The sequence below is a fragment of the Wasmannia auropunctata genome, unplaced genomic scaffold, assembly GCF_000956235.1.
Source record: "Wasmannia auropunctata unplaced genomic scaffold, wasmannia.A_1.0 LD336002.1, whole genome shotgun sequence".
NCBI lineage: Eukaryota > Metazoa > Arthropoda > Insecta > Hymenoptera > Formicidae > Wasmannia > Wasmannia auropunctata.
The window spans coordinates 427378-446270 of NW_012026888.1; the positions used below are offsets into that span (position 1 = coordinate 427378).

Consider the following 18893-nt stretch of genomic DNA (forward strand, 5'->3'; position numbering starts at 1 on the left):
CCTACTTCACTTTCGCGCAGACAAATTCACTTTACTTTGCGGTAAACTGTATTTGCAGATAAATTAGTCCAAATTTAAGATATAATATGTATTATATTTTATAACGATAATAATTTTTCATTATTAATTGTTTTACTTTAATTGTATTTTTGTTATTTTCTTTTACGCTATTATTCTCGCAAGGATATAAAGCACTGTATCTTCTTTCATTCACTATAATGCTAGAGTATTATTTATTGAGCTGCTGCCTCGCATATATTTTTTTTAGTTACTTTCTTACTCCAGTCGGAACTATTTCTCTTGGGCTTGAGTGCACGCGCTTATTCCATGAAAATGAAGATACCTGCTTAGCTGTAATATCCCCTTTAAAGGAAGAAATCCGCGCGTTCTCGAGTCGAGACTCACGACCGTGGGCTCTCTTCTTCTCTCCTTTTCACCACGTCTTCCTGTTCCTCGATCTCTTTCGCTTGTGCAGAGAGGAGAAGTCAATTCAGAGAGAGTTTGCTTGCATTTTCATTGTCTCGGCACTGTGTGCGGGCTGTTCGTCTCCGTCGCTGTCGTCGTCCTCGTCGTCCTCGTCGTCGTCGTCGTCGTCGTCGTCGTCGTCGTCGTCGTCGTCATCACCGCCACCGCCGCCGCAGCCGCTGTCGCGGTACTCGTTGACATTGACGTCGACGATGTCCCGAGAGTACGAATGAGCGAAATGAAAAAGAGAAGAGAGAAGGCACGGGGAAGAACGATGGTAAACTAATCGTTGCTCATGCGCGTCAGAGATGCGTCTGCATTTTTTAAAACTCCACCGCATGTATGACGATCACCAGTATGTTATGCTTGTCTTCTTATCCATTTTCACTGCCTCTTTTTCCGTATCGTTCATTCTGCCTCTCTCGCATCTCCCTTCTCTCTCTCTCCCTCTCTCTCTCTCTTTCTCCTTTTATCGTGGCATTGTACAGACTGAATTGTACGTGCACGTCTGAATTGCAGCGTGTGCAACACTTCACGCCCGTATACGGCTACCGCGCTGCACTCCGCAGCGACCTCAAAAAGAGGCACTAGAAAACGCGTTAACGCCGTAAATCATGCCTTTCCGCGATGTCTATTTTTTCCTCCCTGCCTCTCCTCACCGACACGGCAACGAAAGGCGCAACGGAACGTAATCGCTAACAGGTGCGCCGGGGTCTGATTAGTCGCAGCATAAATGGAAGCGCGAGAATTGCATCGGCGAAGTGGTGACGCACCGTTCTCCACCCGCGGTGCAACGCTGTTTCTCTTCTCGCGTATAAGTCAGGATTCGTGAACTATAGAAACAAATTTTTAGCGCGATATGCATAAATCAAAATGGTTAATAGCTCGATTTTTCCATGTGACTATTTAAATGTGCGATCTCATCTTATTTTTTCTACCCTCAGTCTTTGCTCTTTGCGATTTACTTTGCGATTTCTTAAAACGGGGGAGAATAAACGATGGAATACGAGCGAGCGAGAGAGCGAGAAGACTCGAGTAAGGAATATCACGGACTTTTCTTGCGCATGAGGGGACTACGCAGTTACCCGCGCTTCCTCTCCCCGCCCCGCGTTTTTGTTCGTCAGGATTAGTTCCACCCCGAAGCGATGAGATTGCATGAATCCATCAGGAGAATTGCCGGCGCGATGCACTCGGGCATCTTAACAACTTGCGGCCTCCCCATATAAAAAATACGATTTCACTTCATTATTGCAAATTGAGTTTGCGCGGCATTCTGCAGTGCATTTAAGCTTCTTACTTCCTTGGTGCTTACCGTATTTCTATGTTTGTTGCCGAGTCGAGCGGAATCTGTCAGTATTATATTTCGCAAAATAAAACCGCGCAATCTGTTCCATTAAACGCGGAAGGGATCTTGCTGGAAATTCTGAATGCACCAACGATAATTGTTACAGCTAGTGGTAAAATATTAATATTAACTTGATGAATGCAGTCGACTTCTAAGATCTTTTGACTTTGACAGAAACTCCCAATTTGTACGACGAATGACATAAATCAAATTATTTAAATTTTCTATGCATGAAAAATTCAACGAAATTTCGTCGAAATATTCGCAGTGAATTACTTAACATTACTTAATCAGTTGCAATATACAGAAACATTATAGTTATTAATCGTACGTCAGTATTACTGACATAAAAGAGTTGAAAATTACTCTGTGTTCAAAAATTTTGTCATAACGATAATAATTCTTAATTTACCAATTGAAGCAGAATGCTCGATAAAAGCGTTATGTTGCAAAGATTTTATGGTACAAAATTGATACAAAGAAATTTGTAGAAACAAAAATATATGATTGTAAAACAGGAAGTACACACACATATAGCGATATTTACCATGAATGTTTTGCGCGACCACTTAATATATTTTCCAATCAGTAAGTTACCATTATCGAGATAAATAAGTGCCTGTGAATGCACAGGTCGCGGCATACGAACGCAACTATAATAGCGAGGCGAAAAGATATACGGTGCTCGTAAAGCGATGAAAAAGCGAAGGAGAGCCAAGCAGGAAGACTGTGGAAGGAGGAAGACAAAGAGAAAGAACGTCGAGAGACACGAGGAAAGAAAAAGGCACGGAGCTTCTCGGCGCTAGGAACCGACCACTGAACGCGGAAGACTCGACTCGTCATTAATTTTGCTCGTCGCTAATTAACTTTGCGCGCTTTTGCTAATTAGTTGCGCGACTGCGCGGAAAAAAGCCCGCTCTCGCACAAAACGCGCGCGAAGCTGCGCGCGGGTAAACAACGGGACCGCCGACTCGTTGCTCGCCGAGAAGCTTCGAAACGAACCTCCTGTGTTTATCTAATGTATATCTACGTTAACAAGGACATCGACGCGCGATCGTCACCACGCGATGCATCACGAGGAGCAATTTCGGTGTGCAGCGCATGCAACGCGTACGATGCGCCTGAAAAAAAAGTACGTCGCCCGTTAAAACTTCCCTCGTTCTATTTTGCCGCCCGCGGCGGCGGTTTTCGATGTAAACGATACGGGAAACGCGCACTGGGTTTCCCAGTCAAACCGGGACGCAATTTTCCCTCTTTTTCTCTCTCTCTCTCTCTCTCTCTCTCTCTGTCTCTCTCTCCTTTCTCCCTTTTTTTTAGATAGTCGACAAACTGGAAAAGCTGCGATAAAAAATGCGACGAGAGAGGCAACGTCGAGCGTGGAATTGGTTATTTCGCACAAGGTCTGGGAATGTATTTTTCATATTACGGCGTTCTGCCGCGAGAACATAACGAGTTGCCCTTTGCTGGATTCACGTGCCGCCACGTCGTCGTCGTCGTCGTCTCGTGGTGCTGTTTTAATTTCCTCTCGCGAGAAACTGCGGGTGCAAGAGAAAAATAGCGAGCGAAGCGAAGCGCTGCGCGGAAAAATGTGCGCTCCTAAATTGTTTCGGATTCACAATGTTTCTCGCTGTCGGTGCTTTTGTGCATCTCTATAACGCGCCGTTGTGCTACACTACATTCGATTATGACACATTCAATAAAGATTATCGGATTACACAAAAATCTTCGCTTACATTTAAAGCTGAGGATTTACTTTGTGTGATAAATCGTGTGTAAAACTCTCATATATATGTATAATGTATAGCAAAAATTGAAAGGATAGGATGTCTGCAATGTATTATATTGCGATCATTCGTCTAATAGACTATAACTTTTCAACAAACAACGCACGAATCTACGATGCAACGCGCCTAAATGATGCGAGTAACAGGAGTTCCTTAGACGAGCGAAGTATCCATAGGTCCATTAATTTCTTCTGCACGTTCACCGCGGTAGACGACGTCGAACGCTGATGGATGCGCACCGTGCGGTGGTCGTGCAGGATCCCAGGTTGTGCATATGCACGATGATCTGTCACGGCCCGGCGTTTATGCACTTCCGCCTACTTCTTCACTCGTTCACTCTCGACGGTCGATCCCTCGGTTTACAAACGAGACCGATTGCATTTACGATGCTGTTTGCGTTTGGCGATGCAGACGTTCCTTATCGACATCTACGCAAGCGCTGCACTTAATGCACTGACTGCGCGATGCCGTTCGGCGGAAAATAAAACGACCGCGCCGTCGAAGAAGAAGTCATCCATTTGCTCCTGACTCGTCTGGTTTGGTCCACTTGTTAGTATCTAAATGGATACGTAACAACGCTTCACCGCGGTATAAAATTTATGGGCATGTATACCACCATCCAGTATCTCAAGTATATTTTTTTATATATTTCTCAAAAATGGGATGTATGTGTCTTTTTTTCCTACGTCTTTTAATTTACTTGTGTTTCCGTAAGTAAAGTTTTACGAAGAAAAATTAAAATATGAGAAAGTAATTGAGCAATGGAATAATTCTGGAGGATATATTTATCGTTTAACAGTTCATGGCAACTAAGATAAGCATCAACTCACGTGGTCGCAGCGCTGCAATTCGTATTCGTCACCCACGATAAAGGAAAGCATTGTGGCATTGTGCAGCGTTCGTTAAACCGCGCGCGCGCGGGGTCCGTTCGGCACAATTTCACGCGCTCGCGCGCGTAATGATGACGAAGGACTGGAAGGATGAAGGGACCGGAGAGATGATCGCCGTCGACGTCGATCGTCCGCGTTCGCTTTTTGTTCGATCGTCCGACCTGTCATCTATCCGGTATCCGTACGAAGAGGAGGATCGGATCGGCAAGTTTCGATGAAACTTGAATCGGCTTATAGATCGTCCATCGCGGAGGCCACCAATATTATCGAGACCGCAAAGCTGCGCTTTCCTCCTCCTTTCGGTATTCTTCTCGTCCGTTTCTGTTTCCCGCATCCCGCCGCCTCGGTGCGTGTATGTAAGTCGATGTAGTTACAGCGAAATAGGGTACAGAGGCCAAGTCACCTTTCATCTCTGGAATTGCACTAGAAGCGCAGCGGTAGACCACGAGAAAGACGAACGGTCCTTTCTGTTCCACTTCTTTTTCTTGCTTTCTTTCGGCGCTAATAGCGAACGCCAGCGGGAACAAATAAATTGCGGTTTGGCCGAACGAAGGTATAAGTGAATCAACACGCTCGAACGATTCACGAAATGATACATAACGTGCAATAATTCACTATAATTTAAAAAGAAGTTATGCATTCTTGTAACTGCTAATATGCACATAACATGGCATATATAATATATGCGCGTGTGCGTGTATATGTATGTGTCTCATTTTGGAGAAATATATAAAAAATATGCTTGAGATACTGAATAGTGATACATGCCCATAAATTTTAGATGCAATGAAGTGTTATTACATCCATTCAGATATTAACAAGTGGACCAAGCAGACGAACAGAAGCAAGTGGGCAACTTCTTCGACGGCACGGTTGTTTTATTTTCCGCCGAACGGCATCGCGCGGTCAGTGCATTAAGTGCGCTCGCGTAGATATGTGTAAAAATGAAATAGAATTCCCTTAATATTTATTTTTCCTATTTTCTTGATAATAAAAAATTTCGAAACTGCAGTAATTAATTATATTTAATAAAGTAGACAAGAATATTGAATATTAGCTAGAATATTGAAACTTTTACTTTATGATAAAAAATAACTATCCGAAAATAATAGGAATATGCTCAACGTAAATTATATATCTCGAAGGACAGCTTTGATATTCTATACGCTGTCTATATATTCTATACGCCCGTTCAAACCATTCCATACACGCGAAGCCTTCGTGCTTTTATCTCTCGCTTATACAGGCCGCAGCAAGTCGTGTCAAAGGGAACAATGATTTATCTTCCGAGTCGCGCTGTCTCCGTGCATCCGTGGGTGCAGGCATGTATCTGCTGTATTCGCAGATAGGCGACACTATTTTCAGCAATTTTATCTGCTTCCCGAGAGCTGCCTTTTGGGCGCGGGAGAACGAGCGCAGCGATACCAGCGCGGCGCATGTTACTTGGAACGGGTCTTCTCTCTAAGCTTTATTCTTTTATTCTGTTTTTCTCCGTTTTTCGCTCGTATATCTCACGAGAGATTCTCTACGTAATTGCAATACAACTCAGTGTGCTGGGATTTCATTTAACGATTGCAAGAGACTACTTTTCCGGCCTGCGCCGGACGGTCGCGACGAAAAACAAGCATCGACGAGAATTACTCTCCCGTGGATGAGAAAAATATCTACCGATAAGTCTCGAATTAGTGTTGGTAAGTGGCGAATCTCTATTGTAATTATTAATTAATTAGTTAAAAGAAACAAAAAATACACATTTTCTGCTTTTCATATATTTTTATATGAACGCGCGTTTATACCTTTTCGTCCCTGTATATCCTTTTCGCGGAATCGCTTCTGCGATCTCTTCATCCGGCGTTCCCTCGTCCTGTTCTAAATTGCCCGTTTCTGAGTTACAGTGATTTCCGCGCACTGAGCAAATCTTTCCTGCAGATTTCAAACGATGTTAAGCGCTTGCCTTGATTTGCTGCTGCCTCGTTAAAAGCTTCGAGGATATTTTCATAGATGTACATACATATATTAAATTTGACGTGCAGAATTCGATTTCTGCTTGACGCAAATAAACAATTTTACAAAATCACATCGTGCCTCACATCCGTGAAATTACAAAAGAATTCGTGTGTGGTAGTCTCAAAATTTAATTTTTTATTTTTAAATTTAATTTATTTAATTTGCTGACTCAAAAACAAGACGGAAATGAATTTTCCATCACAATAATACGTCCAGTAAGCAGCAACATTGTAACTCTGTAATAACAGAAATTAAATTCCCGTCTTTAGACATTTTCCTCGTTCTCTTTTCGTGCTTTGCAAAGTTCGGCAAAACTTTACCATTGCTACTGTAGTCATTGTCTGCCGTCTCGTCGTCTGCCGTAATTTATCCTAATTAATCAGAAATGTATATCGGGACTGATTTTCGAGCGCGCAGCAGCGAAAGGGCAACAAGAGAACTTTGCAAACCTGCGCGACGCGTGAATGGCTGTCTCGCGCGCGTATCCTCTAATAAAGTTCAAGTATTATCTACACAGAGAGAGAGAGAGAGAGAGAGAGAGAGAGAGAGAGAAAGAGAGGCAACTCTTGACTTCCGAATACAGACACCCTACTTTGGCTGAGGGGTAGGTTCGAAAATAATTACCGTGCTCCTCCGCTCGCGCCGAGTTTGCTTCAGCCTTGGTTTTTATATTCTACGTAGTGGCGTAAAGGGTGGCGGTTTTTTTAAGGATTGGCACTCGGGACACGTTCGTAATACACTCGGGTCCTCCCCACGACGGTTGTCACGCCGTCCTCACGACGGTTGTCTCCATCCACCTAGCGATGAATTAGATAAATTCAGACTGCGTGCTCCTTGTAACGCGTTGCCCATTCGTCGCTCGAATCAGGAATTAGATCATCCCTAAAGGAATATCGCGTGTCGCCGCTCGTTATTTCTCTCGTAATCTCCCTTTTCATCGCTATTGTGAACGATACCGTATCACACTGCTTTCCAGAGTACGTGCTACGTGGAATATAAGCGCGAACGTGCGCGGATAGAACCCTCTCGGTCGATTTATTCAGCCGGCGCGCGAGTCAAAGATAGATACATATTTTCACGCATTCGCGAGCATTTCAAGCATTTGCAAATGCGTACCGTGCACACAATCTTAACGGTGGCTGCTGCAGGGAAGCCGAAGCGAGTATAGCGTGAAGACGATCTTCATTCTGAAACGTGATCCGCGCGAGCCTGATAGCGCATACGCTCTCGATCGCATTCTCTCTTGCGCGCGCGTCTCGCACCACATACATCCACTTCTGAAATCTGAGACGCAGTAATTACGATACGTGAACTAAGGAAGGAAAAAGAATAAATAAATTCTTTCCGGAATTAACTCGTAAGAAACAGCACTGCGCTTTAATCTCTTTCTTCATTAGCGAGATTAATACCACATTCCGTTTCTGCTGCACAGGTATATACGAAAACTGGATTTCCTCAGTTAACGAGATTATTCAGACTTTCGTGTATTTTCTTTTTCGCGTGAGAAAATCACCTCGCGCGAGTAATTGCCGGCGATTATCTCACTCGCAGTGATTACCTCTTCCCTAATTGTTATTCCGTTCCCCTATATTTCTCTCTCGCGCGCGCCTGCCTCCCCGAGACAGAATCAAAAATCTTTTTTAGATAATTGCGCTGCGCTCGCTTCGATATTCATTATCATTACATCTTCTCCGCTAGTCTGTAATCGCACGAAGCAGAAATATTCCGAGCAAATCGTGTAAATGAGCGATCTCATTAGCTCTTATAGCTACATATTTCTGATATGGTCCGGCATGTTTGATTTTTTATTAACTAGATGTGGTTTCAGATTTGGAATGAAAAGAGATCAACTATAGTTACTCTTATTATTCTACATCCTTTTTGCAAGACTTTAAAAAAAGAACGGGAAATGAATATTCGATGGAGTATTGTATTTTCATATCCTCGGTTTGACATCAACTTTTGAATTGGTAATTCATCTCACGATTCTTTTATATAACCGCTTTAGGTTGATGTGAGATATTAAAGAAAAATAGTACGTTGTAAAAGTTTTCAAATAGCAATATGGCTGGAAATTTATCAGTTATCAGTACTTTCTGGTCTTGCATGTGATCGAAGAAATCTCTCAAAGCATTTTATTCGTTTGACTTTTCGCATTGCTTCCGGCGTTCAATTATCGATTTACTGATGCGTATCGCGTACAAAATTAATAATTACCTATTCGACCCATTATTAAAAATAGATAAAAAAAAAGAGAGAATATTATCGAGGTTGCCTGCAGCTTCCTGCGTCGAGAGAGAACCTCGACTCAGACTCGACAGACGAGGGCGCACGCTGGATAGGTACAGTTCTGGAGAGCCATAAAACTTTATGGTGCGTTTGCATCGACCGACCCTTTCCTCTCCTAGCCCCACCGTACCCCTCTCCGCCTATCCCCATAGCAACGACCGACCCCCGAACGGAGCTACCCTGCATCTTTCTCGTTCTCTCACCCTCTGCTCTCGTCTCTCCTTCTCTCTGCCACGTATGTACGTATATATCCTTCTCTTTTCTCTCTCCCTTTTCCCTATTTCTCTCTCTCTCTTTCTCTCTCTTTCAACGCATGGGTTTTGCCATCTTCTTCTTGCTCTTGTGCAGACATAAGCTCCCGTCTCTCGCTGCCACAACTACCAACGTACATAGATATTTTCTGTCTATCGCATGAATTCTCTCCTTATCTCCGTTTTCTCGCTGCACCCTCACTCGTTCATTCCGCCTTTTTATAGTTCGGTCTGCATCGCGCACTTGAATTTTTGCTCGGAGTGTACAATTAGAAACAAATCCTACTGCGCAATCGGCCGCATTACCAGTTTCGCTGGCGAGTCCCCTCAGGACCGGTAGCGGCTAAAAAATAACTGAACCCTTTTGTATCCAGCATTCGTACTCGCGCGTCGCCTCATTGTATCCTACCTATATTCTATATGCCATATCGTATTACGTTCGTCGTCTGCCGACAGTGTTTCTCGGCGGCGAATTAGCTCGTCACGCTTTTCACCTTTTTTTCCTCCCCCTGGCTTCATTTTCTGTCCCACTTGTCCCCTGGACCCCGTTTCCTCCTTTTCGCCGCAAGCGGGGCGAGGCTAATGTCAGCGAAAGAAAAAGGACAAAGAGGCATTCTCGGCACGACATAATCCACTAATAATTCAACCGGGGCTAGACGCAACCCGGGCGCGAGCGTGCGCGCGTTTCTCTCTCCTCGTCGCTTTTCGTCTCCTTCGACGAGAGGCTGTCGAGAGAAAACCGCGGTTTGTTTGTTCGTCCAGAATAAATAGCTCACTCGTGAAAACACGCGCGCGTCTCTCCTTCCCCGCTCTTACACGCCACAGCTACAAGGGGGGTAAAGCCTAAATCACATATAGAAGGATATTTCTAACTTGTGTGCTTTTTCTAACTAACGGCTTTATCGTACTCGAGCGATTTCTCGGGAAGAAAGAAAATTTTTCTTTCTAAGATTAACGAGCAGTTGCCTACAATCTTCGTTCGTATTTCGCGTTTTATAAATTTAAGCATTCGATGTGCAACATTTAAAGGTCTAACGGTTTTTATTTTATTTTGAATACGAGGTACAAATAATGTATTAGCGTTCACGTTTGCTCCTGAGAGAGTTTGTCTCCTCAGGGAATTCCGTTTACATTGTAATCGACTGGTTTACGGTATACGTGAAAGGGAAAAACGATCCGCCGGGCTTCCGCATCTTTTTGAAGTCGTCAGGGCTTCAAATTAAAGGGGGCAGAGGCATTGACGAGGCGCACCCGTTACAGGTAGGAACAAGACGTACATCCCAAAACCTTTGATAGGGGAGCATTATGCCCTAATGGCTTTCGGGCAGCGAATACCGGCGTAATTAAAAGACGATTTTTCTGGTAATTAAATGTGCGTTGAACGTGCAAAATTAAATGACGCTCTTGTATACGAGACCTGTACGCTTATAATTTAGCATGAAATTATATTGGTACTTTAATATGAATGCATTATTTCGCGGATGATATATATACGAAAAATCAATTGATTTTTTTTATAAATAAATTTCCAAGTTGGAAAAGAAAAATCAGAATTTATACGAGGAGATAAATATATTTCTGCTAAATTAATACTTTTAAAATTATTTAATTAATATCGCAATTTAGTTTCCATTATAATACTAAAAAAAAATCTCGATAATTCAACGATCTGAATAGGAAGGAATAATATAGATTGTAGTAGATTTGATATCGAATTTAATACTGCATTCAATTTTAGATATGTGTAGCAGAAGTTTTTCGAAAGAAGTATATTTTATATTTCTTCGAAATACTTATATATATCGCTTAAGATATCTGTCGCCTACAATCTACCCCATTTCCCCCTGTCATAAATTTTCTTCCTTTGTTTCCTAGCTGTCGTTAGATTGAAGAACTTTATGTCAGACGTTATAATGCTATAGAAAGCCTGTGTGGATGGTAACAGGAATTTCCTTTCTCGTCTTATAAAAGCTGAATCGTTAAGATGCTCTCGTTTAAGGAATTACCACTAGAAGCTTAATAAAGATCTGTTGCATTTTCGATGAAGATGATATAATTATTGTCCAATTTAATATTATATTTTCGCTCGTTATTTCTTGATCCATTATCATGAAAATACTGCTTACGAGAGTTGTTCATAATATTAGCTTGCAGAATCGATTTTCAGAATCTTGAATCGATATCGATGTATGATAACGTTCAAGATCAATTTCTTTCGATAAATATCTTTCGCTTAAAATGCATTTTAGTTCGACACAACATAATTTTAGCGCATTTTGAATGCATTTTCATAAGGTTAAAATGTAAAAATAATTTATATACTTCCCTTTTGTACTCTGGAACTTGCAATTAGCTTTTCGCTTAGCGAACGCCCTGCGAATTACTTCCACTTCGGAAAGTGGACAGCGTCGACGATAGGTATTATGCCGAAAACTTCCGGGTTATTGCCGAGTTTGTGAAAGCTCGTCAAAGAGGGAATGAAGACGGCGCATCATTTTTCCCTGCCACCCCTTACGTCGCGTCCTTTTCGGCGGCCTTCTTTCAAGTCCCGTTCTGTTTGGAAGACTCGTTTTCTCCCGGGCGTTGCGTTTACAAGGTAAACGCCTTTGAGAGAGAAACGAGAGACAGAGAGAAAAGCAGACCGGGATATAAATCGTTTTGAATACCTTTCACCGGGCTACCGTCTCAACGTCCTGTTCGAGGATCCGTCCTTTGTCTCAACCTCTTTTGTTTTGGAACGGAGATGTGAGTTATTTGCGGAACGTAATATTAGCTAAATTAACTATAAACGATAAGTGACAATCGAGACAAAATACGAATATATCAGCGTTGTTCGCGAACAATTGCGCGACCACTCGAGACTCGTAATTATAAATATTAGAGCAACGGTATCGATAATGAATGATACGGTAATAAATAATAAAATAATAAAATATACGCAGAGAACACTGGCTCGATATCAACAAAATATATGAAAATATTTCATATTATTGGGATCGTTACGTATGAAATATCAATTGTTAAAGTTTTAATTTTATTTACGACTTACGAAGTATAAATATCGCTCTCTGCATATCACATATCATTTTAACATGATATTAATTTTTTATAAAAATGATATTATGTCTGATGATAAATATATTTCTGTTTTTGCGAAATGTTGGTGATTTTTCAGTTAGTTTAAAGTAAATTAGTGAAAACTGTGAAATCTTAAATTATATTTTTACAATAGAAAAAAATTGATACATACACAACTCGATAATTACTCGCAGTATTACTATAACGGTATATAATAAATTCCATCAGAAGCCATAAACTATATTTTCATAATTATCTTCACAATTGCTCTGTGTACCTGTCAAAAAATATTTCAAAATGCTTTTGAATTGTATCAGTTTTATTGGTACAATTTGATCCAAGGATTAAGTTTATTTAAAATATTTCAAAAATCTATGTTTTATACTATATTACGACTTAAGCTCTTAGCTGGGATTTAATAAAACTCGTCTTAATAATCGTGCATATTTTCACCTTGCTAACGAGGCAAGAAGGAAGGATAAACGTGTTAAAAATAAATTATGTGTCTAACAAATATTTTACTAATTGTAAGACAGAGGTGACATTGAATGTAGCGTCGCCTTTACAATTCTTTTCGCAATGAAGAAAACACATTGCGAGCTAACACGTGCCTTTGCTGGCGAAATGAGTATCTGACTCACCCGTTCCAACTAAAAAGTTATACTTTCTTATTGTTAGACTTTTTAGTGTTTATCGATAATATCGCAAAGACCGGAAAAAGTACCATCCGTTTCTTCCGCCGAGCTATATTCTCGAAGTTCCTACATCGAGACCCCAGGCTCGTTTTTACGTCGATATTAAAACTTTAATAACGAGACGAGGTCTTACAGCACAGCACTCGCTTCCTGGAATGCTTCCGTGGAAGCAGCTGGTACTTCGATAGCCCTACAGATCGAAGGACTCGCGTTTAAGTCGTATCGATTTCGTGAATTTCATCAACAAGTTCTTCCCGACCGCGCACAGCACATCCCGCGTTCTTTATTCCTCTCTTTTTCCGTTCCGTTCACGCAGAACTCCTTTTTCTTTTTGTACTCCTGAACTTCCGAACGATACTTTCTCGCCCGACTGGCTCCTAATGGCTTCCATTCAGTACTTCATTAACTCATTAACTGATAAACTCCAATGCTGGCACGATTCTTCAAAGAGAACCAGTACACGACCGCGCAATTTGTCATCCTTTCTTGAAACGAAACGTGAGTACTGTACTTATATAGTTGTCGTTCGAACAGGAAAGTTTTGACTGATAAAGATTTCTTTTGGTAGTTTAAATCTATTTGATATTAAACGAGATACGCGCGACGATTGCGGCTACGAATTCGCCTGCATCTGGCCACGCGTGCGTCAACAGAAGGCTCCATGTGCGAACGCGCGTTATTCGGCACTGTTATGTCTGATGATAAACCGATCCGGACATCTGGGTGGTCCCGCGCGCGTTGCGCTGCGTGCGCGACTTTCCCGGAGGATGACACGCATCTGTCGACGTGTTCTCGTTTCGTCGATGATCGCCTTTTAGAAAAAAAAAAAAAAAAAAGAAAGCTATACCCCTTACCGACGACGTGACTTATTAGAGTTCGTCCATATGGCGGGCGTAGTGCGTTTTAACTGTCAGTTTCGTTTAGACCGACAAATCGTCCCTGCACGGTACATTTGTATCTTCAAAAAGGCCAAGATACGATCTTGATCTAGTGCACGAGAATTGAAAGAGGAGTCTCTTAAGTTTGTCCTACTGAATATTCAGTACTTTATAACTAATGCCTGAAACGTATTACAATGTATTCTGCGAGGCAATCGATGCTCGAGTGCCGCTCCAAAATTCTTGTCGGCGGGGGCAATTAAAATCCCAATCTACCGTTGCGAGCAGCCAGTCGGAAGGGTCGTTGAAGATAGCAGGGTCGGTCGCTTCCATCCAAGGTTGCCCACGTAACAACGAGAGACGGAGAGAAATAACGGGCGTTTATTTACGTGCGTGAAAAGACAAAAAGAAGGTCATTCGCTCATAAATAATCGGCAAAGAAACAATTCTTCAAAGTGTACAACTTTCTACAGCCAAAAATGCTTATTACTTTCTTTATCTATTTTATATAAATTATTAAGTTCATCTATTTTTCGTGATAAAATTCGTGAATTCATTCGCAGGTACTTCGCCTGAATTCGCGAAATTACAAATCGTGCGTGTTGCATAACTATTCGAAATTTCGATCAAATCGAAATGAAAAATTTTACGTATGTGTATATATATGTATACACTTCAGATGATCAGGAAAGGTTGTGAACCAGCAAAGATACCTCGACCTCCGCGACGCGTGCGTGTACTCCGATAGCGACGACAGCTCTGTTTGCACGAAAGTTAATCTCGCCTGTGCGAGATGCTGATGGAACGACGGCGACGAGAAAGGGCCGTACACGGGCGCGTACGATGATAATAATAAATGTTGCCTACTCCCTTCGTCCTTCGTCTCTCGCTCTCTCTCTTCGTTTTACCCACCTCTCGCGCGCTATGCGTGCCCTGCCGGCGGTTCCTTTGATCTGTCGCTTCGTTTGTGCATTTAAACACGAGTCGCCTAGATGCGGAGTGGAGCAGCGAGAGGCGACGAACGGAAAGAGACGGAGCGAACACATCGGGGTAGGAGGAGGGGGGAACCAAAGCGGTAAAGGGGTGCAGAGATCGAGAGGGAGAAAGGGGGGAAACAATGGCGGAGAGAAGCGGTGAGAAAGAGACGGCTTTGCAATGAGAGGAGAAAAATGGCTCGAGTGCCCGGGTAAAATCTCATCTGGACCTACGGAAGGTAAAGTGAGACGTTCGTCATTGCAAACGAGCCCTCCAACCTTCAATTTCCAGATTCCAGACATCTCTCTCTACGTCTCTTTTCCTTCCTTGTTTTGCGATTACAAAACGCGCATTTCCTCTCGGAGCCTCGTGACTCTTTGTCGCAGAATTGTCAGATACTTGAATCCGCTTCCTCGATGATAACTCCTCGAGATTAATGCTCTTTAATGTAGGACTTAATGGTGGCGGGTTGCGCGTTTTCGACGCGAGCCCTTTAAACTGCTCGCCCGGTTCGCCGACGAGCACCGCACCGTCGGCGGAAGGTACACGGAGCGGAATGGAAGGAAGAGAGAAGAGAAAGGAAGAAGAAATAACAATCAAACGATTCCGCCTCTCGTTTCATCCCGGATTCGAGTCGAGTGCGCCGGGGGTCCGACTGTGCGAATCGCTCGCGGAAATTTTCACCACTAATTTCGCGCAACAATTCGAGCCAGACGGTCCGCATGGAGTGGAAGGTCGATCAATGATCAGGCTCCGGAAGCGGAGAGGGACTGTCACGTGAACACGTGACGATTTCAAAGTTTATTCCCACGCGAGCGGTGACATTGAAAATGCATCTCGTTCTCGGCGGTCGCTATACGAAGTGCACACCAACAGATCCAATTGATTTCGCCGAATCGCTAAATCATTCCTTCGTTATTACTTGCCACGTGAACTCAATCAATTTATGCAGAATGCGTACGCGTCACGTGTATTAGATTTACAGCCTATAAAAAGGTAGCGCACGCCAGACACAACGGCAAAAAGATAATTGTTTGCAATACACTCGCGCACGGCGACGCAATACGTACACGGCACACCGACGTGAGGAAAGTTATTACGCAGTCCGCGTGGAGGATTCATTTTCGAAGTAATCGCGTTCACGTGCACCGCTCGTTGATGAAGCGTCTCTCGATGAGCGCCGCCGAGTCTGCAGGTCTGCGGGTCCTCGGCTGCTCAACGAGAGCGAGAGAGAGCGCGGCGCGGGAGGAAAAAAAGTGCCGACGACAGGAGCTCTCCTCGTGGAGCTCGTAGATAGAGGTAAAAAGATCGAACCGACTGAGGTGTTAATAATGCCGCCTCGGAAAACTCGAGAATGCAGTCGTTTCACGGACGATCAGCACACATTCGTGTCGATTACAAAACAAGATATTTCACAGATATTTTAGCTTCACTTATTAATTAAAATTATTTAATTTTGTTTCAAGGCAGAGAAACGTTTTAAATTTGTTACACAGCGTTATAATTGAAGAAATCGATTGAAAAGGGATAGATGTAACTTTACATATATCGTAAGTTGAAAAACGAGTATTTAAAAATATTACATCGCCGTTCTATTGGAGGAAGCAATTTTAAGAATGTGAATTGTATATAATTTTACATTTTTAGGCAAATGCGTGAAATCAAAGATTCGCGCGATTTGCGATTAAGATTTTATTTTATGAATCGATCGTTCGCTAATTGAGACGTAGATCAAAAGCCAGCCGTCGTTGCGGCTCGGCCTGCGACGCGACGATCCAACCGCCGCGCCGTGTAGTAATAAATTACTCGCGCGCTTTTGTAGAAATGCGAATCGTTACGTTCGCGGGAACGAGTAAATTATCGCGAGCTTACAGCAGCCGTCCCGGTTGCGCGTAACGCGCCCGCAATTTGCGACGTTCGTCCGAATGTAATTCTCCCCTTCCCTCCCCCCCCCCCAGTCGCTAACGACGCGCGTTTTTCTTTCAACTATTGGCGTATTTTTTTAACGAGGCCCCAGGCGCGCGTAATTACGTTTCATTTTATCTGTCGAGGGTGCCGGCGCGGCCGATCAATTTCATGCGGCGTGGACTAATGAATCAAATTAATGAACGAAGCCTTATCGTCCACACGGTCTTCGGTAACTGTTGCCCCGTGAGTTACGATGCGCCCTTCTTCGCCTTCGCTTAACCGACGTTACTTCCCCGCCGCATAGTTGAACGTATCGGGGCTTGACTTTGGTTTTCTTCATTAAAAAAGCTGGCCAAGATTTATCGACAATTATCCATTCGCATGCAATCGGAGTAACATTCAGTCAAAGTCAACATGATTCATCATTATTAATATTATTATTATTTGTAATTTTAATAGAATTTTCAATTTTGCACTTGTACGAGATAAGTGACCACGATTTATCGTTGTTAATATCATTATTATTATTATTATTATTACTATTTATAGTTTTCATAAAATTTTCAATTTTGTACTTGTACGAGAAATTACGAACTGTAGTTTTGCAAAGAATAAATAATGCCGCCGTGATACGGCGGGCATCGACAGATTAAATGTTTTTCCCGAATTGATACGGGTTCGCCGCACCCTCGGACACTGAAACCTCAGACAACTCCTGCCGCAAAGTCCAGATAAGTTGGGAAAAAAAGAGGGACGAGTATCCATCGACGTGAAGGGCAGCCGGCCGAGACCCTTCGGGCTCTTCCTTCGAGTTGTCTGTCCCTATACGAATAATGTATGGAGACGCGATCCTTTGCACGGACCACGGGGTTTGACGAGCTCGCTCGCGACGTGCGCTCGTCGCGACGAACCAGCCGCGGGAGAGACGAGGGATAAGCGTTCTCCCTTCCCCCCCCCCTCCGCTCTCTCTTAAAAGTCGACGTTTTATTTGACTCGATTAAATTCGTCGAGTGCAGGAGGCTCCGCGCGCGCTCTCGTTTTCAGACGACCGACGGCGGGTTTGATCCCCGGAGCGGGGCACAAAAACGGGGAGAGCGGCGATGGGAGGAATCGACCTGACATTCTCAGGAACCGAGAGCATCCTCTCCTCCACCTTCTTTCCCCCCTGATCCCTCCCCACGCCGTCCCCGCCTCTCGCCGGCTTCTTCTATCTCTCTAACGGAGAATTGCTTTCCCTCCCATTGTCCTGCCTGTGTGCGCGAGCGCTCTTCTTTTCACATTCTAGAATTCCAGCCCGGTCTGCCGCGATATCCCGCGCGCGGTTATTCGCCGCCGTTCCCGGCGTCGACGCGCCCTTCGCCTCCGGGGCGCCCTCAACGACGAGCGGCGTCGAACGTGAAGAAATTGGAAGCGGAGGTCGTTTGTCTCGTCCGTCTCTTCTCTCTCATTCGGCGCGTCGTCGCTCTCTTCCCCGATTTTCTTTGCCAATCTGCGTAGCACGAAGGAATCTCCGCCGAGAGAAGGGACGCGGGAATGCAGAGATGGAAAAAAAATCGTTCGGCGCACACCGCGCGTAATTACGCCGCGCACTCACCTCGCCGCGCCGCCGCTCGCAATATCGCGTATAATCTCCAAGTTATTAGCGTCATGAATTCACCGCGTCTAATATCCGCGATATTTAATAGCTCAAGTTTTCTTGCTTTCCTCCTTCCGTCGTACGCACGTGCATCGTAAATGCGATAGCATTTATAGAGTTTTACGAGACGCGCATCGTCCGTGGCATATCACGCGAATGACTATAACTTGCATTCTCGTCATTAAGGATAATCGACACACACATTTGTTAAAAAGAAACGGAAATAAATGTTATATCGCGCGGCAATATATCTCTTTCAATATTTTTTTCAATATTTTTTTACCAACAACCAGCGCATAGTAACGTAGTTGATGCTCTCTATTAAACATTCATTTTGCTTTCCTGTTACCTCCGCAGGGCTCGCGTGTAACAATATAATGCACCGTACACCGCAAACGTTTACCTCATTAATATCTGATCACTGCGTCACAGGCCACCATCGATTTCTGTTCCAGGGGTCAGCGAGGCGACTGTGCAGCTGCAGCAGCCGAAATTGCCGTCCGCGATCCGCGTGGACAGCGAGGTCGAGCTCCGGTGTCACGTCGACGGTTCCGGCGACATGAAATACGAGTGGTTCAAGTTGGTTGCTTCGTCTATTTTTACCTACAACTCGTCCATTTACCTGAGCGTCTCGCGCGTAATAACCGGAGCGAGGAGAGGGCAACTAATGCCGAGCGGGAAAAGCCAAGCGG

The 18893-nt window shown here is 43.7% G+C and overlaps 1 protein-coding gene across 1 annotated transcript in view; it reads left to right on the forward strand.

The window, feature by feature from the left end:
* LOC105453152 (inactive tyrosine-protein kinase 7-like) overlaps positions 1 to 18893 on the forward strand; it is a 45943-nt gene that overhangs the window by 19264 nt on the left and 7786 nt on the right. The window contains exon 3 of the mRNA XM_011694880.1: positions 18657 to 18780. Within this exon, the coding sequence (XP_011693182.1) occupies positions 18657 to 18780 (124 nt within the window). The remainder of the gene's footprint in view (positions 1 to 18656; positions 18781 to 18893) is intronic.